Raw genomic sequence first — 27,175 nt, forward strand, 5'->3', positions numbered from 1 at the left:
GCCACCAAAAGCAGTGGGTTTGTAGGCATGAGCCACTGCACCCAGCTGGGAACCATTATAAATGGGAAAATCACCAACAAAAAGCATAAAAATGTGGAAAATGTGACACAAAGTAGACCGTGAAAAGGACACTTGTTTGCAGTATGAGAGCTGAGACAAGAAAGCAGAGTGTCCTCGTGCTCGACCTTAGCAAGCTGGCAAAGTCACAGACACTGACTGAAGACTGAGGAGGGACTGTGTCTACCTTCCCCCTGAGGCATGTGCTGTAATTACCGGTATGGTCCTTCATGCCTAAATACTTCCTCCTAAAACTAAGGACATTTCCCTACATGACGACAATCCAGTGATCAAATCCAGGCAATTATCAGATAGAACATTCCTGTTCAGTTTCCCAAATGTCCCAGTAATGTCCCTTCTAGCGACGTTTTTTTCCACTTGAGGATTGTGTGTCACAACGAGATATCACTTCCTAGTCTCCTTTATTATTTTTATTTTATTATTATTTTTTTGAGACAGAGTCTTACTGTGTCGCCCAGGCTGGAGTGCAGTGGCATGATCTTGGCTCACTGCAAACGCCGCCTCCTAGGTTCAAGCGATTCTTCTGCATCAGCTGCCCGAGTAGCTGGGATTACAAGTGCCCACCACCACGCCGGGCTAATTTTTGTATTTTTAGTAGAGAAGGTGTTTCACCATGTTGGCTAGGCTGGTCTCAAACTCCCAGTCTCAAGTGATCCCCTCGCCTTGGCCTTTCAAAGTGTTAGGATTACAGGCGTGAGCCACCGTGCCCAGCCTTAGTCTCCTTTAATTTGGAACAATTCCTCAGCCTTTTTTTTGTTTATTTGTTTGTGTTTGAGACAGGGACTTCCTATGTCACCCAGGCTAGAGGGCAGCCTCAACCTCCTAGGCTCAAGCAATCCTTCCACCTCAGCCTCCTGAATAGGTGGGAATACAGGCACATGCCACTACGCCTGGATAATATTTGTATTTTTTATAGAAACAGGGCCTCTCTCTTGCCCAGGCTGGTCTTGAACTCCTGGCTTCAAGGGATCCTCCCACCTTGGCCTCCAAACTGCTGAGATTGCAGTTGTGAGCCACAGCACCCAGGCTAGCCTTTGTCTTTAAAAAACTTTTTGGCTGGGCTCAGTGGCTCACGCCTGTAATCCCAGAACTTTGGGAGGCCGAGGTGGGCGGATCACGAGGTCAGGAGATCAAGACCATCCTGGCTAACAGGGTGAAACCCCGTCTCTACTAAAAAATACAAAAAGTTAGCTGGGCGTGGTGGTGGCTGCCTGTAGTCCCAGCTGCTGGGGAGGCTGAGGCAGGAGAATGGCGTGAACCCGGGAGGTGGAGCTTGCAGTGAGCCGAGATTGTGCCACTGCACTCCAGCCTGGGCGACAGAGAGAGAGTCCGTCTCAAAAAAAAAAAGAATACAAAAATTAGCTGGTCGTGGTGGTGCGTGCGTGTAATCCCAGCTACTCGGGAGACTGAGACAGGAGAATCTCTTGAACCTGGGAGCTGGAGGTTGCAGTGAGCTGAGAGCGTGCCACTGCACTCCAGCCTGCTCGACAGAGCAAGACTCTGAAAAAGAAAAAAAAAATTATGTGCAGTTGCTATTCTACGCACTATGCATCAACTCATTTAACCCTCAGCACCCTTATATGGTGGGTACCTTTTTTTTTTTTTTTTTTTTTTTTTTTGAGACGGAGTCTATCACTTTTGTCACCCAGGCTGGAGTGCAATGGCGCGATCTCGGCTCACTGCAAGCTCCACCTCCCAGGTTCCCGCCATTCTCCTCCCTCAACCTCCCGACTAGCTGAGACTACAGGCGCCCGTCACCATGCCCGGCTAATTTTTTGTATTTTTAGTAGAGACGGGGTTTCACCACGTTAGCCAGGATGGTCTCGATCTCCTGACCTCGTGATCCGCCCATCTCGGCCTCCCAAAGTGCTGGGATTACAAGCGTGAGCCACCGCGCCCGGCCAGTGGTGAGTACTATTATTATCTCCATTTTGCAGAAGGTAAAATTCATGCCCGTGGAAGTTAAGTAAATTGCCAGGATTTGAACCTGGATAGTCTGGCTCAGAGCCTAGGCCCTCACAAAGATCTTACTTGGGCTGATTCTGGCTTTGCTTTAAATGGAGGGCCAGGTGTGGTGGCTCATACCTGTAATCCCAGCACTATGGGAGGCTGAGGCAGCTGTATCACCTGAAGTCAGCAGTGTTTGAGACCAGCTTGACCAACATGGTGAAACCCCATCTCTACTAAAAATACAAAAATTAGCCAGTCGTGGTGGTGCGCACTTGTAATCCCAGCTACTTGGGAGGCTGAGGCAGGAGAATCATTTGAACCTGGGAGGCGGAGGTTGCAGTGAGCTGAGATCACGGCATTGCACTCCAGCCTGGGTGACAAGAGCAAAACTCGGTCTCAAATAAATATATACATACATACATACATACATACACACACACACACACACACACACACACACATACATTAAAGAACTGTTGGAAGCCCTAGCTGCATGGGGCCACCTTCTTACAGAGCAACAATGAGCAGCAGCTGCACTGCAGCCACACTCTCCCCAGGGCCTATTTTTTCCACAGTCCCCAGCACTCCCTCTTGTCTCACACCAGGCCGCCTTCACTCATGTGACTTTCTTGGCCTCATTAGGCCTTTGAGTTTGAGATTTCTGTCTGTCCCAAACATCTAATATAGAAAGTGGTTATGCTCACGCCTGTAATCCCAGCACTTTAGGAGGATGAGGCAGGTAGATGACTTGAACCCAGGAGTTTGAGACCAGCCTGGGCAACATGGCGAAACCCTGTCTCTACACAAAATACAAAAATTAGTTGGGCATGGTGGCACGTGCCCGTAATCCAAGCTACTTGGGAAACTGAGGCTGGAAGATCGCTTGAGTCTGGGAAGTAGAGGGTGCAGTGAGCCTTGATTGTGCTACTGGACTCCAGCCTGAGCAACAGACCCTGTCTCAAAAAAGAAAAATTTAAACCAAGTTTTTAATTAGTTTTATAAAAGAATGTAGTCTGGCTGAAGTGAAATGTGGGTGGAGCATCAGCAGGCCTGATATTTCTCTTTCTCCTATCATTGTTGTCCCAGGTGCTTCACAGAACCCCAAGACTCTGGAGAAACACAATTTGGAAAGAAAGTGTGGCCTTAAGTTCTTGTCCTATGCGGACTGGGACACAGTGAACGGCAGCTTCGTAGTCTGGGTGGGGAAGGGGACCCTCCTTTTCCCTCCAGCAGCATTTGCAGTCCTGTGTCACATGCTCCAGGATCCACACTTCTTTTTTGTTTGTTTGTTTTGTTTTGTTTTTTGAGACGGAGTCTCATTCTGTCGCCCAGACTGGAGTACAGTGGTGAAATCTTGGCTCGCTGTAACCTCCGCCTCCCGGGTTCAAACGATCCTCCTGCCTCAGCCTCCCAAGTAGCTGGGATTATAGGTGCACACTACCACGCCTGGCTAATTTTTGTATTTTTTGGTACAGATGGAGGTTTCACCATGTCGGCCAGGCTAGTCTGGAACTCCTGGCTTCATGTGATCCACCCACTTCAGCCTCCCAAAGTGTTGGGACTACAGGCGTGAGCCACCATGCCTGGCCTAATCCACACTTTTGAAGGGTATCAAGTAGATGGGGGAGGGACCTCTATGAACCCCCACTGCTCCCCAGAGAAGTCCTGGGCTTTTTTTTTTTTTTTTTTTTGAGACCAAGTCTCACTCTGCTGCCCAAGCTAGAGTGCAGTGGCGCGATTTCAGCTCACTGCAACCTCTGCCTCTCGGGTTCAAGGGATTCTCCTGCCTCAGCCTCCCGAGTAGCTGGGACTACAGGCATGAGCCACCACGCCTGGCTAATTTTTGTATTTTTAGCAGAGATGGGCTTTCACCACACTGGCCAGGCTGGTTTCCAACTCCTGACCTCAGGTGATCCACCTGCCTCAGCCTCCCAAAGTGCTGGGATTACAGGCATGAGCTACTGCACCCGGCCGTCCTGGACATCTTTTACGTATTCCCCTAAGACAGCCACCTCCCTACTTCTGTAGGGATGCAAGATCCAGCTGGAATTATTTCTGGGCTAGGATCCTGTTGTCTTGGGTTCTCGTTCCTAAACTGGCCGGGACTCGACTCATCAGCCTGGCTTGTCAAATGCAGGTTTCGAAGCCCTTGGAGGATTCTGATTTAAGTAGGTCTGGGTGTGTCTTTGGAATCTATTTCTAACAAGCACCCCAGGTGCTCTCACACCCAGGCAACTTAGACAAACACTCCTAGTTAGGAGCACAGTCTCTTTAACTTCATTTTTATTTACATTTTGAATACATAATACATTCACATGGTTCCAAACACAACACTGAAAAGTTGTTCTTCAGCTCCTGTTCCCAAGTCCCCAATTCTCCCCAGAGACAACCATCTTTGCCAGTTTATTGTGTTTAAATCTAGCGACATTTTGTACATAAACAAGCACACCCTCTTCCCACATTTTTTTTTTTTTTTTGAGATGGAGTCTCGCTCTGTTGCCCAGGCTGGAGAGCAGTGGCACGATCTCGGCTCGGCGTGATCTTGGCTCACCACTACCTCCGCCTCCTGGGTTCAAGTGATTCTCCTGCCTCAGCCTCCTGAGTAGCTGGGATTATAGATGCACTCCACCACACCCAGCTAATTTTTGTATTTTTAGTAGAGACAGGGTTTCACCATGTTGGTCAGGCTGGTCTCGAACTCCTGACCTCTTGATCCGCCTGCCTCGGCCTCCCAAAGTGCTAGGATTACAGGCATGAGCCACCATGCCCGGCCCCCACTTTTTCTTTAAAAATGGTAACCTTTACACTCTTCTGCACATTAAGAACAGCTAGACCTAAGTTTAAGCACAGTACGAGCTTGATGACTTGTGATCCTCCCTGAACCTCAGTTTCCTCCTCTAAAATGGCAGTAATAGCAAGACACCTCACTGTTGTCGGGGAGTGCCAGGAGAGAATGCTTGCTGCGAAGCTGTCAGCACAGGGCCTGGAATAGAGTGAGTGCTCCATATCTGGAAGTTATGATTAATTCTGTATCCTAGGGTGGCCAGGCGGGGCTTCCCAGTGCCAGAGGTACAGACTGAGAACCACACCCTTGGTGAGGCCACCCTACTTATGACTTAGGGGGCAGAGAGAACCTCAGTAAGGTCAGTGGTGTTTATTGAGGCTTTACTATGTGCTATGTGCCTCTTGCTGAGGTCTTAGCTAGAATCGTGGTATTTCAGGGTTTCTCAACATTTTTTTTTTTTTTTTTTTTTTTGAGATGGTGTCTCGCTCTGTCGCCCAGGCTGGAGTGCAATGGCGCAATCTCGGCTCACTGCAACCTTTGCCACCCAGGTTCAAGCAATTCTCCTGCCTCAGCCTCCCAAGTAGTTGGGATTACAGGTGCTGAATTGTTTTTTTTTTTTTTTTTTTTTTTTGTAGCATGGTGATATTGCACCATGCTTAACCGCATCCCTGGTCTCTACTCACTCAATGCCAGTAGCCTTCTTCCTGCCTGTTGTGACATCAAAAATGTCATACATTGCCAAATGTCCCCAAGAAAGAGTGGGGCTGAGGGAGGGCAAAATCCTACCCACAGTTTAAAACCACCGCCTTATCTCATCCTCACAGTAACTAACCACAGTAACCCCAGGTAGTAAGTACTGTTAATGCCCCATATTGCAAGTGAGGAGACCAACAGAACAGAGTTTGGGTGACATTCCTGAGAACACACAGCTCCGAGATTCACGCCCAGGCAGTGTGACTCCAGAGCTCACCTGCCCATTACGCAAGAACATCTGATCTTGGCTGGGAGCAGTGGCTCACACCTGTAATCCCAGCACTTTGGGAGGCCAAGGCGGGCAGATCACGAGGTCAGGAGATCGAGACCATCCTGGCCAACATGGTGAAACCCTGTCTCTACTAAAAATACAAAAAATTAGCCTTGGTGGCAGGTGCCTGTAATCCCAGCTACTTGGGAGGCTGAGGCAGGATAATCGCTTGAACCAGGGAGGCGAGGTTGCAGTGAGCCGAGATTGTGCCACTGCACTCCAGCCTGGGTGACAGAGCAAGACTCTGTCTCAAAAAAAAAAAAAAAAAAAAAAAAAAAAGGCCGGGCTCGGTGGCTCACACCTGTAATCCCAGCACTTTAGGAGACTGAGCGGGGCAGATCACGAGGTCAGGAGTCCAAGACCAGCCTGACTAACATGGTGATACCCCATCTCTACTAAAAATACAAAAATTAGCTGGGCTCAGTGGCATGCGCCTGTAATCCCAGCTACTCAGGAGGCTGAGGTAGGAGAATCGCTTGAACATGGGAGGCAGAGGTTGCAGTGAGCTGAGATCGCGCCACTGCATTCCAGCCTGGGCAATAGAGGGAGACTACGTCTTAAAAAAAAAAAATCACCTGGGGAATTTTCTGAAAGCTCAGGCCTCACCCCAGATGAATTAGATGTGAACCTGTGAATCTCTGGGCATGGGACCTGGGCTTCCACAGCTTTGCAAAGTTTCCATGGGATTTCAAGGTTGAGAGCCCTGTGTTAGGCTGAGAAGTGGTCAGGAAATTTTATGATCTCCAATCTTGGCAGCCAGTGTGGCAGGATACAGGCCTTCTCTCTGGGTCATCTGGGTTATCTCACAGGGGACCTGCCATTTCTTTCTCTTTTTCTTTTCCTTTCTTTTATATTTAAAAAATTTTTTTTTTGTAGAGTCAGGGTCTTGCTATGTTGCCTAAGCTGGTCTCGAACTCCTGGCCTCAGGCAGTCCTCTTACCTTGGCCTCCCAAGTTCTGGGATTACAGGAATGAGCCACTGCACCCGGCCTAAGACCTGCCCTTACTCCCCCAAGCTAAGCCCAGGCAGCCCAGCCAAGGCAGGTCTTCCCTCTTCTAAACCTGAAAGCCCTGCTGAGCCCCCTCAAGTGCCCCATCCTTATCCCATAGGCCCAGGCTTATACCACTTGGTTATTCTTTATTCTCATGCATTCCAGGATGAGATCAGAGAATGAAGAGGGTCCCAAGGACAGCCTGGGAGAGAAGCACCAGCCTTCCTATTGGCAAGAAATGACCCAGTGCTGGGGGGAGTGAGGGGCCCTATGAGGGTGCCGGGGTCATGCCTGGAGCCGCTGCTGACTCCTCCAGCCAGAGCCGCACTGGTCTGAGCCATCGGGTGACACAGGCTTGAATTTCTCCTGAAGCGTTTGTGTTCTCTGCAGGGGAGAGAGGGATGGTGGAGCTGGCATTTGAAAGATGCTGTACCAATGTCCTCTCCTCAAACCCTCACATCGTGCCCAGGAGGACTTGGACTGGACAAGACCCCACTGGACAGATGTGTAAATGGAGGCTGAAGGCCAACTGCCTTACTCAAGGGTGTTCAGAAGCCAGGAGACCACCTCCTTTCAACCCTGTGCCCAGCTCAGTTGTGTGGCCCAGGGTGCAAATAGAAGGTTTCAGGCAGGACTGGAATGCACTGGTCTTCAGTGAAATGGTTGGTTTGTTTGTTTGTTTGTTTTTTGAGACATAGTCTCACCCAGACTGGAGTGCAGTGGCACAGTCTCAGCTCACTGCAACCTCTGCCTCCCGGGTTCAAGCAATTCTCTGCCTCAGCCTCCTGAGTAGCTGGAATTACAGGTGCCCGCCCCCACGCCCAGCTAATTTTTGTGTTTTTAGTACAGATGGGGTTTCACCATCTTGGCCAAGCTAGTCTTGAACTCCTGACCTCGTGATCCACCCACCTCGGCCTCCCAAAGTGCTGGGATTACTGGATTACAGGATTACCGTGCCTGGCGAGTTTTGTTTTTTTGAGACAGAGTCCCATTCTGTCGCCCAGGCTGGAGTGCAGTGGTGCAATCTCAGCTCACTGCAACCTTCACCTCCCGGGTTCAAGTGATTCCCCTGCCTCAGCCTCTCGAGTAGCTGGGACTACAGATGCCTGCCACCACGCCTGGCTAACTTTTATATTTTTAGTAGAGACGGGGTTTCACCATGTTGGCCAGGCTGGTCTCGAATTCCTGACCTCAACTTATCCGCCTGCCTTGGCCTCCCAAAGTGCTGGGATTAAAGGCAAGAGCCACCACGGCCGGTCAAAAGGGGTTTTGAAGAGGAAGCGTCAAAAAGGACACCTGGGACTGTAGGAGGCAAGAAGCCTGCCCTCGCTGGTCTTGCTCCTCCACTCCCCGACCCCAAGCCCTTTGGAGACCCCAGGAGATCTGTGCATTGTTCCGGGCCCTGGAGCAACCTCAGCCACATCAGAACTTGGCAGGTGTGCCCACCCCTCACCTGGCATCAATCTCCTTCCTCTGTCTTCCTGAACATGGCCAAGGCCTCCGCCAGCACACCATCAGGGTCTAGGATTTTGACCTGGAGGGAAATACCAAGAAGTTGGTTTGGAGAGCATGGAGGACCCAGGCTGCCAGCCTTGACTGGCGCTGCCTGCCGTGTGGGGTGCTGCCAGCCTCATCAGGAGCCACCTCCCTTGCTAGGGATGCCCTGACTGAAAACAAAACCTTGTCTGTTCCCTGTCTGGGCTTGGCTGGGCCTGGCAGATCTGGCCTGGGCATGGCTGGGGATGCTGGCTTCTGTCTCTGTCTGGGTGTGGCCACAGGGCCCTGGTGAGGGCTGCCCACCTCAGGAATGGGGAACTGAGTGGGCTCAGGGGCCTCGTCACGGCCAAAGTCGATCATCGTCCCGCATTTGGCCATATTGTCCACCCAGAAGCCTTCAAACAGCTGGCCGTGGTCCAGATGGAAGAAACGCCCTGCCCCGTTCTTCATGCCTCTCTCCCAGCAGCCCTCGTAGCGGTTCCCGTTCTCTGGGGGAAAGGACAGGGAGGTGTGGTGCAGGGTACACCAAACTAAGCTAGACCCCCAGGGGTCGCTCTTCCAGAGCTCAGTGCAAATCCCAACACATTGGGAGGCCAAGATGGGAGGCTCATAAGCCCAGGAGATCAAGACCAGCCTGAGCAACATAGTGAGACCACATCTCTGCAAAAAAAAAAAAATTTTTAATTAGCTGGGCATAGTGGTGTGCACCTATAGTCCCAGCTACTCTGGAGGCTGAGGTGGGAGGATGGCTTGAGCTCAAGAAGTTGAGGCTGCAGTGAGCTGAGATTGCCCCACAGCACTCCAGCCTGAGTGACAACCTCCGCCTCCCGAGTTCAAGTGATTCTCCTGCCTCAGCCTCCTGAGTAGCTGGGATTACAGGTGCACACCACCACATGCAGCTACTTTTTGTATTTTTAGTAGAGACGGGGTTTCTCCACGTTGGCCAGGCTGATCTCAAACTCCTGACCTCATGATCCGCCCGCCTCTGCCTCCCAAAGTGCTGGGATTACAGGCATGAGCCACCGCGCCTGGCTTTTTTTAAAAAATTGAGATATAAGTTCATATAACATAAGTTGGCCATTTTGAAGTGTATAGTTCAGTGGCATTTAGTACATTCACAATGCTGTGCAACCATTACCTCTATCTAGTTTCAAAACGTTTTAATCACCCCAAAAGGAAACCCTGTGCCCATTAAGCAGCCATTCCCCACACCCACCAATGTCACCACCCCCATAGTCCTAGGCAACCATTAGTCTACTTTCTGTCTCTGTGGAGGTGTGTGCCCTAAAAATTTCATATAAATAGCATCATATATATGTGACCTTTTGTGACTGAGGGGAGGGATAGGGTGCTCTTCCTCTCTCGTCCCACATTGACACAAGGGCCAGTGTGGGACAAGAGTGTGGGGTGTGACCTGTCTCTGTGGGACCAAATGGGCGTGGCCAGCTCGCTGCCGGGGGCGTGGTCGGGTGGGCGGGGCCGGCGGGGGCGGGGCACTCACTCAGGCGCAGCATGCCCTCCCCGTTGGGCTTGTCGTTCTCCCACTGTCCCTCGTAGATGTCGCCGTTGCTGTAATACATGCGGCCCCACCCGCTGCGCTGGCTGCCACACCAGTCACCCTCATAATACTCCTTGGGTCCGAAAAACTGGATCCCATAACCCTGAAAGTACGAAGATGCTACTACTCAGGGCGCCCCCCAACACCACCAGGAAAGCCCACCGTCTTCCCAGGCACCCCTAGAGCCACACACCCCAGCTTCTTCCTTCTTCCTCAGCCCTACGTCCAAGCGGAGGGTCGTGTCTTAGCGGAGGATCCTGTCTTTTTTGTTCGTTTGTTTGTTTTTAGACAGAGATCCACTCTGTCACCCAGGCTGGAGTGCAGTGATGTGATCTCGGCTCATTGTAACCTCCGTCCCCTGGGTTCAAGTGATTCTCCTGCCTCAGCCTCCTGGGTAGCTGGGATTACAAACACGCACCACCACGCCCTGCTAATTTTTGTATTTTTAGGAGAGACAGGGTTTCACCATGTTGGCCAGGCTGGTCTTGAACTCCTGACTTCAAGTGATCCGCCCGCCTCAGCCTCCCAAAGTGCTGGGATTACAGGTGTGAGCCACAGTGCCCACCGATAATGTCTTGAAGGATCTCCCCATGCTCTGTTTCTCTCTGTCCCTCTGCTGCCGCCTCCATGCAGCCAGTCATTAAACTCCCTCCTTACTGACCCACCCTCTCCTCTCTCATCCCCACCACACCATGCGCCATGCAGCCCCTACAGCGCCAGAGGACTCTTTAAATCGCCCATCTAGGCTGGGCGCTGTGGCTCACCGGCTCACTTTAGGAGGCTGAGGTGGGTGGATCACTTGAGGTCAGGAGTTTGAGACCAGCCTGGCCAACATGGTGAAACCCCATCTCTACCAAAAATACAAAAAATTAGCTGGGCGTGATGGCGGCGCCTGTGATCCCAGTTACTGGGGAGGCTGAGGCAGGAGAGTCACTTGAACCTGGGAGATGGAGGTTGCAGTGAGCTGAGAATGCACGGTAGCCTAGGTGACAGGGTGAGACGCTATCTCAAAAAAAAAAAAAAAAATCGCCCATCTGATCATGCTCGCCCCCCTCCCACTCTTATTTTGACCCAGAAAAATGAACATAAACACCATACTTAGCCTGGCGTGGTGGCTTACGCCTGTAATCCCAGCACTTTGGGAGGCCGAGGCAGATGGATCACCTGAGGTCAGGAGTTTTAGACCAGCCTGACCAACGTGGCAAAACCCTGCCTCTATTAAAAATATAAAAAATTAGCTGAGTGTGGTGGTGGGCACCTGTAATACTAGCTACTTGGGAGGCTGAGGCAGAAGAATTGCTTGAACCCAGGAGTCGGAGGTTGCAGTGAGCCCAGATCGTGCCATTGCACTCCCGCCTGGGCAACAGAGCAAGACTGTCTCAAAAAACAAACAAACAAACAAACAAAAAACACCACACTTAGGCTGGGCGCTGTGGCTCACGCTTGTAATCCCAGCACTTTGGGAGGCCAAGGCAGGCGGATCACAAGGTCAGGAGATCAAGACCATCCTGGCTAACATGGTGAAAACCCGTCTCTACTAAAAATACAAAAAAATTAGCTGGGTGTGGTGGCGGGTGCCCGTAGTCCCAGCTACTCGGGAGGCTGAGGCAGGAGAAGGCCGTGAACCAGGAGGCGGAGCTTGCAGTGAGCCAAGATCGCGCCACTCTACTCCAGCCTGGGCAACAGAGAAAGACTCCGTCTCAAAAAACAAAAACAAAAACAAAAAACACCACACTTAGTGTCCAACCACAGGGAAACAAGGTCTGTTTGCAGATCACACCCGAGGAGGTTGGGTTGAGAAGCCAAGTCTACTCCTCAAAATCCTGATTTCCCACATATCCCTGAGGGCCCCCGCAACTCTTCTCCTCACTCCTGTCCCAGGGCAGACACACTCTGCTGTTTTACATCTCGTTCCCTTTGCTATTTTTTTGCCTCCCATCTTTCTCCCTTTTTTTTCTTCCTGGCTAACTCCTAGCATCTTTTAGTGTCACCTCCTACAGGAAGCCTGCCCTGAATTCCCTCTTTTTGAGACAAGTCTTGCTCTGTTGTCCAGGCTGGAGTGTAGTGGCACCACCATAGCTCACTATAGCCTCAGCCTCCTGAGATCAAGCAATCCTCCTGCCTCAGCCTTTTGAAAAGTTGGGACTACAGATGTGCACCACAACATCCAGCTAATTATTATTATTATTATATAGTTTTATTTATTTATGTATTTATTTTGAGATGGAGTCTCACTCTGTTGCCCAGGCTGAAGTGCAGTGGCGTGATCTCGGTTCACTGCCACCTCTGCCTCCTGGCTTCAAGCGATTCTAATGTCTCCGTCTCCCTAGCTGGGACTACAGGTACACACCACCATGCCCGGCTAATTTTTTTTGTGTTTTTTATTTAGTAGAGACGGGGGTTTCACCATGTTGGCCAGGCTAGTCTCGAACTCCCGACCTCAAGTGATACACCCCTGTCTGCCTCCCAAATTGCTGGGATTACAGGCGTGAGCCATTGTGCTTAGCCTTCTGTCCTGAATTCTCTAGGCTGGGCTTGATGACCTTCCTCTGGGCACCCTGTGAAAACATCCCTCCTAATACCATATTCTACGTAAATTGGTTATTCAGGGCTTTCTCTTCCTACTTGCCAATAAACAATTTGGGAGCAGAGAACATGAAACCCTGGGCTCTACCACTTGCTAGCTGTGTGACTCCAGGCAAGACTGAAACTGCCTTTGCAAAATTATGACTGAGACAGTGAAAGAGATTTAATTTAACTGACTCCATCTTGCTTCTAACCTCTAAGCTGTCCATGTCCATTCCTGGGCTTAAGCTGAACTAACTTTGGGAGAAACTTATAGTTTATAGTTTAAACAAAGACAGTAACAGCCCTTTCCCGAAGACCTCCTTCTTGCCTGGGGACTAGATTGCCTTTGTAGGATTAACATTAGCTACAAGATTATAAATTATGGTTTAGGAGTCATGCAGCTGGAAGCTACAAGATTCTGATCCTCCCTAAACTGCTCCTAAAATCAGTGCTTAAGATATTTTGCAGACCTTGCACTTGATGGATCAGCTGGCACTACCCAAATCAATAAACTGATTTATGTGATCTTGTGGCCCCCCACCTAGGAACTGACTCAGGGCAAGAAGACAGCTTTGACTCCCTGTGATTTCATCTCTGACCAATCAGCACGCCTGGCTCACTCTTTCCCCCACCCACCAAGTTATCCTTAAAAACTCTGCAGCCAGAATGTTCCGGGAGACTGATTTGAGTAATAATACAACTCAGGGCCAGGCGCGGTGGCTCATGCCCGTAATCTGAGCACTTTGGGAGGCCCAGGCTGGCGGATCACCTGAGGTCGGGAGTTCGAGACCAGCCTGGCCAATATGGAGAAACTCTGTCTCTACTAAAAATACAAAATTAGCAGTGTGTGGTACCACATGCCTGTAATCCCAGCTACTCAGGAGACTGAGGCAGGAGAATCGCTTGAACCCAGGAGGCGGAGGTTGCGGTGAGCCGAGATCACACCATTGCACTCCAGCGTGGCGACAAGAGCGAAACTCCATCTCAAAAAATAAATAAATTAATTAATAATAATAATAAAACTCAGGTCTCCCACACAGCCAGTTCTGTGTTAATTACTCTTTCTCTATTGCAATTCCCCTGTCTTGATGAATCGGCTCTGTCTGGGGAGCAAGAAGACAGCTTTGACTCCCTATGATTTTATCTCTGACCAATCAGCACTCCTGGTTCACTGTCTTTCCCCCACCCACCAAGTTATCCTTAAAAACTCTGCTGCTGGAATGTTCGGGGAGACTGATTTGAGTAATAATACAACTCAAGGCCAGGCACCGGCAAGGTGAACCCCTTGGGCAATTACAAGACACCTCATCTCTTCGAGCTTGTTTGCTTATCAATAAAATGGGCATGAAGATGATGATGATGATGAGCTGTTGCTGTGAGAGTTAACTGAATATTAAATGTGTTTCAGGCCGGGCGCGGTGGCTCACGCCTGTAATCCCAGCACTTTGGAAGGCCGAGGCGGGCGGATCACGAGGTCAGGAGATCGAGACCATCCTGGCTAACACGGTGAAACCCCGTCTTTACTGAAAATACAAAAAATTAGCCGGGCGTGGTGGTGGGCGCCTGTAGTCCCAGCAACCTGGGAGGCTGAGGCAGGAGAATGGCGTGAACCCGGGAGGCGGAGCTCGGAGTGAGCCAAGATGGCGCCACTGCACTCCAGCCTGGGCGGCAGGGTGAGACTCCCTCTCAAAAAAAAAAAAAATGTGTTAAATATGTGTTTCAGGCTCACAGTAGCAGCTGCTCAGTTGCAATACTGTTTATTATTAGAGTCTCTGGGACTGATGGTGAGGATTCCTCCACACTTGTGGGAGTAGGTGGAGGGAACCTGTGCCCAGCTTGGGTGTTTCCGGGCTGAGCACGCGCCTCTGGCTGGCTTCGGCCCCCCAGGGCCCTCCTCTCCTGTCCCCTGCCCTCTTGCTCCCACTTTTCCTACCTCCCTTTTATTCAGGCCCAGCAGAAAGGGGATTCTCAGAAAGTGATACCTGGGGAAAAGAAAGCCAGGAAACGAGGGGGAAAAGGGTGGAGGCGACTTCGTCCCCACAAGCCTGGCTGGCTCCTCGCAACCGCAGGGTTTCGTGGGCTCCTCCCTGGCCTTCTGTTGCTTCCTGTTTCCTGGGTTTTGTTCTGAGAAACTTTGCAATTCCCCCACCCCTTCCTTCTCCCACGAGCACAACCTTGTCCTCCTCCCTGTAGACCTCCCCTCTCTTTTCTCCCAGGCCTCTCTCGGCTTCCCCTAAACACACACGCGCACACACACACACACACACACACCCCGGCTGGCAGCCCTGCTCACCGATTTCTTATCACCTTTCCACCAGCCTGAGTAGACTCTCCTGCACTTTCCTGTCTGTTGGTCAGGAAGGCTGAGGGTGCCGTAGCCGTCTCGCTTCCCAAACTTCCAGTCCCCTTCATAGATGGCTCCGTTCTTCTTCCAGACCTGTGTTCCTTTCCCTGGTGACACACAGATGGGCAATGCTGCAGACATGGCCGCCGGGGGGTGGGGGTGGTGTGCCTGCCTGAGACTCAGGGGCCCCCAACTAGAGGAATCTTGAGAGCTGGGACAGGCTCTGCGCATCATCCTAGACACCCAGTACCCAGGAGAAGGCCAGGAAAGTTCCATTTCTTTCTTTTTTTTTTTTTTTTTTTTTTTTTTTTTTGAGACAGTGTCTCACTCTGTCGCCCAGGCTGGAGTGCAGTGGCGCGATCTCAGCTCACTGCAACCTCTGCCTCCCGGGTTCAAGAGATACTCCTGCCTCAGCCTCCAGAGTAGCTAGGACTACAGGTGTGTGCCAACACACTTAGCTAATTTTGTGTTTTAGTAAAGATGGGGTTCCATGTTGGCCAGGCAGGTCTGAAACTCCTAACCTCAAGTGATATGCCCACCTCGGTCTCCCAAAGTGCTGGGATTACAGGCGTGAGCCACTGCGTCCGGCCAGAGGTAATTCTCTTATTTGTTGATTAGTGTCGCATGCCTGTCTTTTCCAGGAGAATGTGCGCTGCAGGAGGGCACAAACTTTGGTCTGTTTTGTTCCCTGCACTGAAAAACTGTGCCTGGAGGCTGGGTGCAGTGGCTCGAGCCTGTTATCCCAGCACTTTGGGAGGCTGAGGCGGGTGGATCACCTGAGGTCAGGAGTTCGAGACCAGCCTGACCAACATGGCGAAACCCTGTGTCTACTAAAAATACAAAAATTAGCCAGGCATGGTGGCAGGCGCCTGTAATCCCAGCTACTCAGGAAGCTGAGGCATGAGAATCTCTTGAACCTGGGAGGCGCGGGTTGCAGTGAGCCGAGATGACGTCGTTGCAGTGAGCCGAGATGACATCATTGCACTCCAGCCTGGGAGACAAGAGCGAAACTCCATCTCAAAATAAAACAAACAAACAAACAAACTGTTCCTGGCATGTTGTAGATGACTAATACCTGTTAATTTACTGTTTTCTCTTTCTTTTCTTTTTTCTTTTTTTTTTTTGAGACAGAGTCTTGCTGTGTTGCCCAGGCTGAAGTGCAGTGTTGCGATCTCGGCTCACTGCAACCTCCGCCTCCTGGTTCAAGAGATTCTCCTGCCTTAGCCTCCCCAGTAGCTAGAATTACAGGTGCCCGCCACCATGCCCAGCTAATTTTTGTATTTTTAGTAGAGACGGGGTTTTACCATATTGGCCAGGCTGGTCTCTAACTCCTGACATCGTGATCCGCCTGCCTTGGCCACCCATAATGCTGGGATTACAGGCATGAGCCACCGCACCCGGCCTTTTCTTTTTCTTTCTTTTCTTTTTTTTTTTTAAGACGGAGTTTTGCTATCGTTGCCTGGGCTGGAGTGCAATGGCACGATCTCGGCTCACTGCAACTACCACCTCTCAGGTACAAGCAATTCTTCCACCTCATCCCCCCAAGTAGCTGGGATTACAGGAATGCGCCACCACGCCTGGCTAATTTTGTATTTTCAGTAGAGACGGGGGTCTCTCCATGTTGGTCAGGCTGGTCTCGAACTCCCGACCTTAGGTGATCTGTCCGCCTCGGCTTCTCAAAGTGCTAGGATTACAGGCGTGAGCCACCGCGCCTGGCCTTTTTCTTTTTTTTTTTCAGACAGGATCTGGCTGTGTTGCCTATGCTGAGGTACACAGCTCGTTGCAGCCTCAACCACCCAGGCTCAAATGATCCTTCTGCCTCAGCCTCCTGAGTAGCTGAGACCACAGGTGCATGCCACTACACCTGGCTAATTTTTAAAAAAAATTTTATAGAGGCAGAGTCTCTCTATGTTGCCCAGGCTGGTCTCAAACTACTGGGCTCAAGCAGTCCTCCTGCCTAGGCTTCCCAAAGTATTGGGATTACAGGCATGAGGCACCACACCAGGCATTTCTTTCTTTTTAGAGATGGGGTCTTGCTATGTTACCCAGGCTGGTCTTGAACTCTTGAGCTAAAGAGATTCTCCCTTCTCAGCCTCTCGAAGAGCTGGGAATACCAGCACACACCACTACACCGAGCTTAATACATATTTAACAAAACGATGAATAAAATATTTGTGGAGTACCAATATTGGCCAATTCATGTCTGGGTCCTTGGTAACCCATGAACAAATTCAACGTTATCCCTCTGAGCTTTGTGACCTTGACCAAGTAAGTTAATTCTTTGGGTCTCTCTGAGCCTCAAATACCTCAGCTGTAAAATGGGTATAAGAATATCTTATGGGGGGGCTGGGCGCGGTGGCTTACGCGTGTAATCCCAGCATTTTGGGAGGCCGAGGCTGGTGGATCGCCTGAGGTCAGGAGTTCGAGACCAGCCTGGCCAACATAGTGAAACCCTGTTTCTACTAAAAATACAAAAAATTAGCTGGGCGTGGTGGTGGGTGCCTGTAATCCAAGCTACTTGGGAGGCTGAGGTGGGAGAATTGCTTGAACCAGGGAGGCGGAGGTTGCAGTGAGCTGAGCCGAGATCACGCCATTGCACTCCAGCCTGGGCAACAACAGCGAAATTCTCTCTCTCAAAAAAAAAAAAAAAAAAAAAAAAGAATATCTTATGGGGGCTGGGAGCAGTGGCTCACGCCTGTAACCCAGCACTTTGGGAGGCCGAGGCGGGCTGATCACTTGAGGTCAGGAGTTCGAGACCAGCCTGGCCAACATAGTGAAACCTGGTCTCTACTAAAAATACAAAAATTAGCTGGGCGTGGTGGTGCTTGCCTGTAATCCCAGCTACTCTGGAGGCTGAGGTAGGAGAATCACTTGAATCTGGGAGGCGGAGGTTGCAGTGAGCTGAGATGGCGCCACTGCACTCCAGCTTGGGCGACAGAGTGAGACTGTGAAAGAAAGAGAGAAAGAGAGAGAGGGAGAGAGGGAGGGAGGAAGGGAGGAAGGGAGGAAGGAAGGAAGGGAAGAAAGAAAGAAAAGAAAACATGCCATTTGTGACAACATGGATGAATCTGGAGGACATAATGCCAAGTGAAATAAGCCAAGCAGAGAAAGACAAATACTGCATGATTTTACTTATAGGTGGAATCTAAAAAGTCAAACTCATAGAAACAGTAAAATAGCAATTAGCAGGGGCTGGTGGGGTGGGGAAAATGTGGAGATGTTCTGTCAAAGGGTGCATACTTTTTGTTATAAGATGTACAAGATTTGGAGACCTAAGGCTGGGCACGGTGGCTCACTCCTATAATCCCAGCAATTTGGGAGGCTGAAGCAGGTGAATCACTTGAGGCTAGAAATTCAAGACTAGCCTGGGCAACATGGTTAACCCCTGTCTCTACTAAATATACACAAATTAGCCTGGTGTGGTGGCGCATGCCTATAATCCCAGCTACTCAGTAGGTTGAGGTAGGAGAATTGCTTGAACTTCAGAGGCAGAGGTTGCAGTGAGTGAGATTGCGCCACTGCACTCCAGCCTGGATGACAGAGCGAGACTCTGTCTCAAAACAAACAGGTCGGGTGTGGTGGCTCGTGTCTGTAATCCCAGCACTTTGGGAGGCCGACGCAGGCGGATGATGAGGTCAGGAGATCGAGACCATCCTGGCCAACATGGTGAAACTCCATCTCTACTAAAAATACAAAAATTAGCTGGGCATGGTGGTGCGCACCTGTAGTCCCAGCTACTTGGGAGGTTGGAGGCAAGAGAATCGTTTGAACCCGGGTGGCGGAGGTTGCAGTGATCCAAGATCGCACCACTGCCCTCCAGCCTGGCAACGGAGCGGGACTCTGTCTCAAAAAGGCAAAACAAAACAAAACAAAACAAAACAAAAACAAACAAAGATCTGGAGACCTGGTGTACAGCATCGTTCTATATTAATACTGTATTGGTGTATTGGATACTGTACTTGAAATTTGCTAAGAGAATAGATCTTAATTGTTCTCACCACACACAAAATGGTAATAATGTGAGGAGATGGATATGCTAATTACTTTGATTGTACTAATCATTTCGAAATGTAGACTTTTCTTTTTTTTTTGAGACAGTTTCATTCTTGTTGCTCAGGCTGGAGTGCAACGGTGCAATCTCGGCTCACTGCAACCTCCGCCTCCTGGGTTCAAGCGATTCTCCTGTCTCAGACTCCTGAGTAGCTGGGATTACAGGCATGCGCCACCACGTCTGGCTAATTTTGTATTTTTAGTAGGGACGGTGTTTCTCCATGTTGGCCAGGCTGGTCTCCAACTCACGACCTCAGGAGATCCACCCACCTCAGCCTCCCAAAGTGCTGGGATTACAGGCGTAAGCCACTGCGCCCGGCCTTCGAAATGTAGACTTTTAAGAAAACATCTTACTACACATCTTAAGTATATACAATTTTTCTTTGTCAATCATACCGCAATAAAGCCGAGGGAGAAAAGATTCAATTTGTGAGTAATTACGGGACCATTCTAATTTTCTGAAAAGAAAAACAGTATCTCATGGGGTTGTTTCTTATCACCAGATTCCAGGATATGTGTACAGCACTTAGAGCCTACAAGTAGGAAATACGATGTCAATGTTAGCTTTTGTTGTTTTTTTTTTTATTTTTTTATTTTTATTTTTTTCTCTCTCAAATCATGGGAGCCTTTGTTATTATTTTTGCCCTTGGGGAGCCCATGGTCTGGTAGGGCCCATCCACATTGTAGGGGCTGTTGGGTTATTTGCGCTTATCCTGCCCCTCACTTCCTCCTGGTTTTATTTCCTTTGGGGACACCACTCTCCCACTCTAAACCCCCAAGGTTTGGGTGGCTGACTCCGCCCCCTGGCAGGCCTACCCAATCAGTGTATTCTACCCACCAGGCTGCTGTGATTGGGTCAGTGCAGGCCACCTGACCCAAGTTGGTCCAATGAGACTCCGTGTAAGTCCATTTGGGCCACCACACCCACCCGGGCCTGCAAGGGGAGGAAGCTGACTTAAGAAGGAACCCAACGCAGAGGAAAGCAAAATGGAGACATGGAGGGAGACGCCAAGTTCCAGTGACATTAAGCCCCTGAATCCCACCATGGCTGAACTTGCATTACTGAAGCCCTCCTGAGTTGAATTTCTGCCTCTTGCAAATGAAACAGGCCTGATGAATACCCACATAGTTCAATTTCAATATACGAAGGTAGGCACTGAGATTTCAATATCAGAAGAAGGGCACTTGGTCAAATCTGGGGACTCAGAGACTTCCTGGAGGGGGTGACGTTGGGGCCAGGAAGGGCAGTCCAGGCACAGGGAACTGCATGAGTAAAGGCAAAGAGGTTTGAAAATGATGGTTGCAGCCGGGCGAGGTGGCTCACGCCTGTAATCGCAGCACTTTGGGAGGCCAAGGCGGGCGGATCACGTGAGGTCGGGAGTTCGAGACCAGCCTGGCCAACATGGCGAAATCCCGTCTCTACTGAAGATACAAAAATTAACCGGGCATGGTGGCAAGTGCCTGTAATCACAGCTACTTGGGAGGCAGGAGAATCGCTTGAACCCAGGAGCAACAAAGTGATTGGCTAGCCAATACACTGATTGGCTAGGCCTGCCAGGGGGCGGAGTCAGCCCACCCGAACCTTGGGGATTTAGAGTGGGAGAGGGGTGTCCCTAAAGGAAATAAAACCGGGAGGAAGTGAGGGGCAGGACAGGCGAAAACAACCTGTTTTTTTTTTTTTTTTTTTTGTAGCCCCTACCAAAAAAAAAAAAAAAAGACACTGATGGATGCTCATGACTATGCCTTCCGTGGGTGGCTTCAGTCTCTCCTACTGCAGGCAAATGCAGGAGACACATGGGAATCAATAGGCTGGGAATTAGAGGGGAGAGGTGCTTTTTCTCTGCTAGTCCATTTTGAAAAATCTCATCTCAATTTTTTGATTTGCCCAGTTGGATTACGTGCTCATTTCTGTGACCAAGGTAGCAGGGGCCTGTTATTAGAAGAAGGTGAAGAGTGAGAACAGGAGGCATCCAATAGTCGAGTTAGGGGTTGATGCACACAGTATATGGCCTATGCTGGGGAAAATCCCTAGCCTAACAGTATTGTAGTACCTAGTATAGGAGTCCTGAGACCTGGTTTTAAGATCTCGCGTTTTCTTTTTCTTTCCTTTTTTTTTTTTTTTTTTTTTTTTTTTTTTTTTTTTTTTTGAGACGGAGTCTCGCTCTGTCGCCCAGGCTGGAGTGCAGTGGCGCAATCTCGGCTCACTGCAAGCTCCGCCTCCCAGGTTCACGCCATTCTCCTGCCTCAGCCTCCTCAGTAGCTGGGACTACAGGCGCCCGCCACCACGCCCGGCTAATATTTTGGATTAGAAAACGCGAGGTCTTGGGCGGGCGCGGTGGCTCACGCCTGTAATCCCGGCACTTTGGGAGGCTGAGGCGGGCGCATCACGAGGTCAGGAGTTCGAGGCCAGCTAACCAACATGGTGAAACCTCGTCTCTACTGAAAATACAAAAATTAGCTGGGCTTGGTGGTGTGCACCTGTAATCCCAGCTACTCAGGAGGCTGAGGCAGGATAATCGCTTGAACCTGGGAGGCAGAGGTTGCAGTGAGCCGAGATCACACCATTGCACTCCAGCCTGGGCGACAGAATGAGACTCTGTCTCAAAAAAAAAAAAAAAAAAAAAAAAAAAGACCTGGCATTTTCTGTTACTGTTTGGGTGACTGAATCAGTTGAGGGTTCGGGGTCCAGATGACCCAACAGAAACCGTACTGCACTGTCTTCTGCAGTGCAGTGATGCCGGTTGTCGGAACACTGAAGACCCTAGGACAGTTTGAAATGCTAGTTATTTCAAATAGAGAAAATTTAATACAGGGGATGGAAGAGCTGAGAGTCTGCACAGGACACAGTGAGGCAAACCAAAACTTATCAAGTAGGAAAATAAGGGGAAAAGGCTGGGAATGATGGCTCACACTTGTAATCCCAGAACTTTGGGAGGCCAAGGTGGGCAGATCACTTGAGGTCAGGAATTCGAAACCAGCCTGGCCAACATGGTGAATCCGTGTCTCACTTATTTATTTATTTGTCTTTTTTTTTCTTCCTTTTTGTGGAGAACGGGGTCTCGCTATATTGCCCAAGCAGGCCTCGAACTCCTGGGCTCAAGCTATCTCCCGCCTCTGCCTCCCTGAGAGCTGGGATTACAGGCGTGAGCTACCGCACCTGGCAAGTGAATCCCCGTCTCTACCAGAAAATACAAAAATTGGCTGGGCGTGGTGGTGTGTGCCTTTAGTCCCAGCTACTTGGGAGGCTGAGGTCCAAGAATCACTTGAACCTGGGAAGTGGAGGTTTCAGTGAGCCGAGATCACAGCACTGCACTCCATCCTGGGCAACAGAGCACAACTCTGTCTCAAACAAGACAAAACTATATCAGGAAGTGAAGAGGATTCCTCCATCCTGTCACTAAGATGCTGGCAGCCATGTGTATCATGCAGAGGTATACTTGCAGGAGGAGAGAAAAAAGGCCAGCCAGGGAGAAGCAGATAGATGGAGAAGTTGTCCTAAGCCTTCCCTGAGGATGGCTCCATTCCTGCCTTTCTAATAATTTGCTTTTATGGGGTGCTTCGTTCTCCTGCTGGATGTCTCTCACCTGGATGTCTGCAAGGGCCTCTGAGGGGTCTTCCTGCCCCCACCTCATTCACAACGAAATAGCCAGCATGGGTGTTATGGGACATGAATCAGATCATGTCATTCCTCTGCTCTAAACCCTCCCTGTGTCACAGAGTCAAATCCAAAGTTCTTACCATGGCTGACAGGGTCCTATATGATCTGACTACCCTTCTTTAACCCACAACCTCTTTTTTTTTTTTTTTTTTTTTTTGAGATAGAGATTTGTTCTTGGAAACTCCCTGGCTGGAGTGCAATGGTGCAATCTCAGCTCACTGTAACCTCCTCCTCCCAGGTTCAAGCAATTCTCTTGTCTCAGCCTCCCAAGTAGCTGGGATTACAGGTGCCTGCCATCATGTCTGGTCTAATTTTTGTATTTTTAGTAGAGACGGAGTTTCACCGTGTTGGCTAGGCTGGTCTCGAACTCCTGACCTCAGGCGATATGCCTGTCTCAGCCTCCCAAAGTGCTGGGATTTCAGGCATAAGCGACCGCGCCAGGACTGTTTATCTTGAGGCAGAGTCTTGCTCTGGCACCCAGGCTGGAGTGCAGTGGCATGATATTGGCTCACTGTAACCTCCACCTCCTGGGTTCAAGCAATTCTCCTGCCTCAGCCTCCCTAGTGGCTGGGATTACAGGCGTTCACCACTTGACCCAGCTAATTTTTTGTATTTTTAGTAGAGATGGGGTTTTGCCATGTTGGCCAGCCTGGTGTTGAACTCCTGACCTCAAGTGATCTGCCTGCCTCGGCCTCTCAGAGTGCTGGGATTACAGGCGTGAGCCACCGTCCCCGGCCTGCAACCTCTCTGACCTCCTACTCTTCCTCACTCTGTTTCACCCATACCGTCCTCCTGGCTGTTCCTTGAACACCCCAGGTATATTCTCTGCTCCAGCTGGTCCTGCCACCTTCTATGCTAGTTCCTGCAAACATCCACTCAGTTACTCCCTCTCCTCCAAGTCTTTTTTTTTTCTTTTTTTTTTTGGAGACAGAGTCTTGCTCTGTCGCCCAGGCTGGAGTGCAGTGGCGAGATCTCGGTTCACTGCAAGCTCCGCCTCCCGGGTTCACGCCATTCTCCTGCCTTAGCCTCCAGAGTAGCTGGGACTACAGGCGTCCGCTACCACAGCCAGCTAATTTTTTGTATTTTTAGTAGAGACAGGGTTTCACTGTGTTAGCCAGGATGGTCTCAATCTCCTGACCTCATGATCCGCCCGCCTCGGCTTCCTAAAGTGCTGGGATTACAGGCGTGATCCACCACGCCCGGCCCCACCTGGCCCATTTTTGTATTTTTTTAGTAGAGATGGGATTTCGCCATATTGGCCAAGGTGGTCTTGAACTCCTGACCTCAGGTGATCTGCCTGCCTCGGCCTCCCAAAGTGCTGGGATTACAGATGTGAGCCACCACACCCAGCCTGGAACTGGGATCCTAACCCAGGTTTATTTGACTGCAAAGCACTTAACCCAGCAAGGCAGGAGAGCAGGGTGGTTAAGAGCACAAAATCGGGCTGGGCGCAGTGGCTCAACGCCTGTAATCCCAGCACTTTGGGAGGCCGAGGCGGGCGGATCACTCGAGGTCGGGAGTTCAAGACCAGCCTGACCAACACGGAGAAACCCCGTCTTACTAAAAATACAAAAGTAGCCAGGCGTGGTGGCACATGCCTGTAATCCCAGCTACTCTGGAGGCTGAGGCAGGAGAATCGCCTGAACTCGGGAGGTAGAGGTTGCAGTGAGCCAAGATCGTGCCATTGCACTCCAGCCTGGGCAACAAGAGTGAAACTCTGTCTAAAAAAATAAAAAGAGCACAGAATCTAGCCAGGCACAGTGACCCCCACTTGTAATCCCAGCAATTCAGGAGGCCTGGACAGGAGGATTGCTTGAGCCCAGGATCTCGAGGCTGCAGTGAGCTATGAAGGCGCCACTGCACTCCAGCCTGTTTTTTTGAGACAGAGCAAGACCTTGTCCCCTCAAAAAAAAAGAGTACAGAGTCTGGAATTGCAAGACTGGAGTGAGCAGCAGTGCCACATTTTAAAATAAAAGCTCTTTTTTCTTTATTTTTTTCCCCAGTCAGGATTTAGTTTGTATCAACAGGACCCCTTTGCCCCATGCTGGTCAGACTTGGAGCCCCGGCTCCTCCTTGGGGGATGGAGTAGGGGGTCCTCCCTTGTGCCTGGCGCTCAGCCCTCTGCAGAGCATCACAGCTGAATGCGAAGCCCAGAACCCCGCTGCAAGCTGGTTTCAGGGGGGTGGCTTTTCTTGTTGCCAGCCAGCCCAGTGCTTAACCCAGGTCTCAGAAGGCAGGAACTGAGCCCCCTAGGTCCCAGAGCCCCCGGGGCAGGCCAGTTTCTCAAGACCCTCTGTCCACTGCTGGTCCTGAGACCCTCACTCAGTTGAAGTCAGGGCTGAGTTTGTTCAGAAGCCCCAGCATGTGAAGGCCCCCAGCTGGCCTGGGCCAGCGCTCACCCTGGGGGAGCCTTGGGGACACATCTCATGTCCCCAGTGAGCTCTGCACGCTGCCTTCCTGGCCCTGTTGCCCACTGTGGCTCTGACCCCACTCCGGCCGCCCATCCCAGAGTCCCACTCACCGTGTTTCACGTTGTCCTTCCATTCGCCCACATAGTAGTCGCCATTCACAGCGTATACCTGGCACCGCAGGCCATTCTTCTGGGCCTTCCGGTCCCACCCCTTCCACAGGGACTCCGACTTTTTTGGGCACTTAGAGACTGCCATGGTGGCTGCTTCTGCAAGGCTGGAGGGTGCTGGAAAGGGGTTAGGGACATCTGGGGCTCAGCGCGCCCCGTGTAATGCCGGGATCCTGAACTCAAGTGGGGAGAGTCATGTGTGTTCTGAGTCCCCGGGGCAGGTGAACAGCCCTTGGTGGGGATCCTTTAGTGCTGGACTGACCTTTGGCTGGCCCCTCCCTTGCCTCTCCTGGGGCCCCCTCCCAGGGGGTCTGATGGCACAATCACTTGGGAATCTAGGGAAACCAGTAGAGCAGGAGGGTTTGTGATGGCATCAGGGAGAAGCTGTCCCCAGGGAGGGGGTGGCGGTCATATATACATATATATATTTTTTTTATGTCTTCTAAATATTTTTATTTATTTATGTATTTATTTATTTATTTAGAGATGGAATCTTGCTTTGTTGCCCAGGCTGGAGTGCAGTGGCACCATCTCAGCTCACTACAACCTCTGCCTCCTGGGTTCAAGTGATTCTCGTGCCTCAGCCTCCTAAGTAGCTGGTATTACAGGCGCCCACCACCACGCCTGGCTAATTTTTGTATTTTTAGTAGAGACGGGGTTTCACCATGCTGGCCAGGTTGGTCTCAATTTCCTGATCTCAAATGATCCACCCACCTCAGCATCTCCAAGTGCTGGGATTACAGGCATGAGCCACTGAGCCAAATATGAATCCAAAATATGAACCCAAAATATGGGTTACATATTTTGACAATCACACCTAGGAGTAGGGAAAAATAATTCCAGGCAAACAAAATAGGCAGAGCAAAAGCTGGGAGTGAGTGGGAAAACAATCTCAGGTCCTAAATTCTATGCCGTTGGGATTTTTTCTCCTCCCATTTCCAAATATCACATGTACTATTAATCTTTATATGTAAATTAACTCACTTGGCAGAGGTTGCAGTAAGCCGAGATCATGCCACTGCATGCCAGCTTGGATGACAGAGTGAGAACTTTTCTCAAGAAGAAAATAAAAATAAGTTAACTCCCTTTAAAAAAAATCAATACATATATTGAAAAAAGGAGGGCCAGGCGCAGTGGCTCATGACTGTACTCCCAGCACTTTGGGAGGCCGAGGCGGGTGGATCACCTGAGGTCAGGAGTTCGAGACCAGCCTGGTCAACATGGTGAATCCTTGTCTCTACTAAAAATACAAAAATTAGCCAGGCCTGGTGGTACGCGCCTGTAATCCCAGCTACTCAGGAGGCTGAGGCATGAGAACAGCTTGAATCCAGGAGGTGGAGGTTGCAGTGAGCCGAGATTGCACCATTGCACTCCAGGTTGGGAGACAGAGCGAGACTCAGTCTTCAAAAAATAATAATAAAATAGGCCGGGCGCAGTGGCTCATGCCTGTAATCCCCAGCACTTTGGGAGGCCGAGGCGGATGGATTACCCGAGGTCAGGAGTTCAACACCAGCCTGGCCAACGTGGCGAAACCCTGTCTGTACTAAAAATACAAAAATTAGCTGGGTGTGGTGGCGGGCGCCTGTAATCCCGGCTACTCGGGAGGCTGAGGCAGGAGAATCGCTTGAACCAGGGAGAAGGCTGCAGTGAGCCGAGATTGTACCACTGCACTCCAGCCTGGGCGAGACAGAGTGAGACTCTGTCTCAAAAAAAAAAAAAAAAAAAAAAAAAGACTGGGCGCGGTGGCTTACGCCTGTAATCCCAGCACTTTGGGAGGCTGAGGCGGGTGGATCACGAGGTCAGGAGATTGAGACCATCCTGACTAACATGGTGAAACCCCGTCTCTACTAAAAATACAAAAGATTAGCCGGGCGTGGTGGCGGGCGCCTGTAGTCCCAGCTACTCGGGAGGCTGAGGCAGGAGAATGGCATGACCCGGGAGGCGTAGCTTGCAATAAGCCGAGATCGCGCCACTGCACTCCAGCCTGGGCAACAGAGCAAGACTCCATCTCAAAAAAAAAAAAATTAGAAGAATGGAGACTTTACATATCATTATTATAAATAGAAAACCAGTAGCAGGTACCCTAAGGCAACA

At 50.4% G+C, this 27,175-nt stretch overlaps 1 protein-coding gene and 1 long non-coding RNA gene across 2 annotated transcripts in view; one reads left to right on the forward strand and one right to left on the reverse strand.

Annotated features, from left to right (window-relative positions):
- Nucleotides 1-6,954: 6,954 nt before the first annotated feature.
- On the reverse strand, nucleotides 6,955-25,394 carry MORN3 (MORN repeat containing 3). Its single transcript, XM_520653.8, has 6 exons — nucleotides 25,025-25,394; nucleotides 14,745-14,902; nucleotides 9,827-9,986; nucleotides 8,629-8,813; nucleotides 8,282-8,362; nucleotides 6,955-7,212 (listed from the first exon to the last, which is right to left on the reverse strand). Exons 1-5 carry the CDS (start codon nucleotides 25,167-25,169, stop codon nucleotides 8,288-8,290), a joined length of 723 nt encoding a protein of 240 aa, XP_520653.2. The 5' UTR covers nucleotides 25,170-25,394; the 3' UTR covers nucleotides 6,955-7,212; nucleotides 8,282-8,287.
- The window catches only part of LOC107967664 (uncharacterized), a 31,203-nt gene continuing 23,790 nt past the window's right edge, over nucleotides 19,763-27,175 (forward strand). Inside the window, exon 1 of the long non-coding RNA XR_008538581.2 lies at nucleotides 19,763-19,994. This is a non-coding gene — a long non-coding RNA (uncharacterized LOC107967664). The remainder of the gene's footprint in view (nucleotides 19,995-27,175) is intronic.

This window comes from Pan troglodytes, chromosome 10 (assembly GCF_028858775.2).
Source record: "Pan troglodytes isolate AG18354 chromosome 10, NHGRI_mPanTro3-v2.0_pri, whole genome shotgun sequence".
Classification (NCBI taxonomy): domain Eukaryota; kingdom Metazoa; phylum Chordata; class Mammalia; order Primates; family Hominidae; genus Pan; species Pan troglodytes.

Bases quoted from the DNA above. Each gene is read 5' to 3' on its own strand.
- MORN3 (XM_520653.8), bottom strand. From the start codon at position 25,169: ATGGCAGTCTCTAAGTGCCCAAAAAAGTCGGAGTCCCTGTGGAAGGGG. The intron at 14,903-25,024 runs GTGAGTGGGACT...GTGTGTCACCAG, and splicing joins GAAGGACAACGTGAAACACG to GGAAAGGAACACAGGTCTGG. The intron at 8,363-8,628 runs GTGGGCAGCCCT...ATTTCCCTCCAG, and splicing joins CTCAGTTCCCCATTCCTGAG to GTCAAAATCCTAGACCCTGA.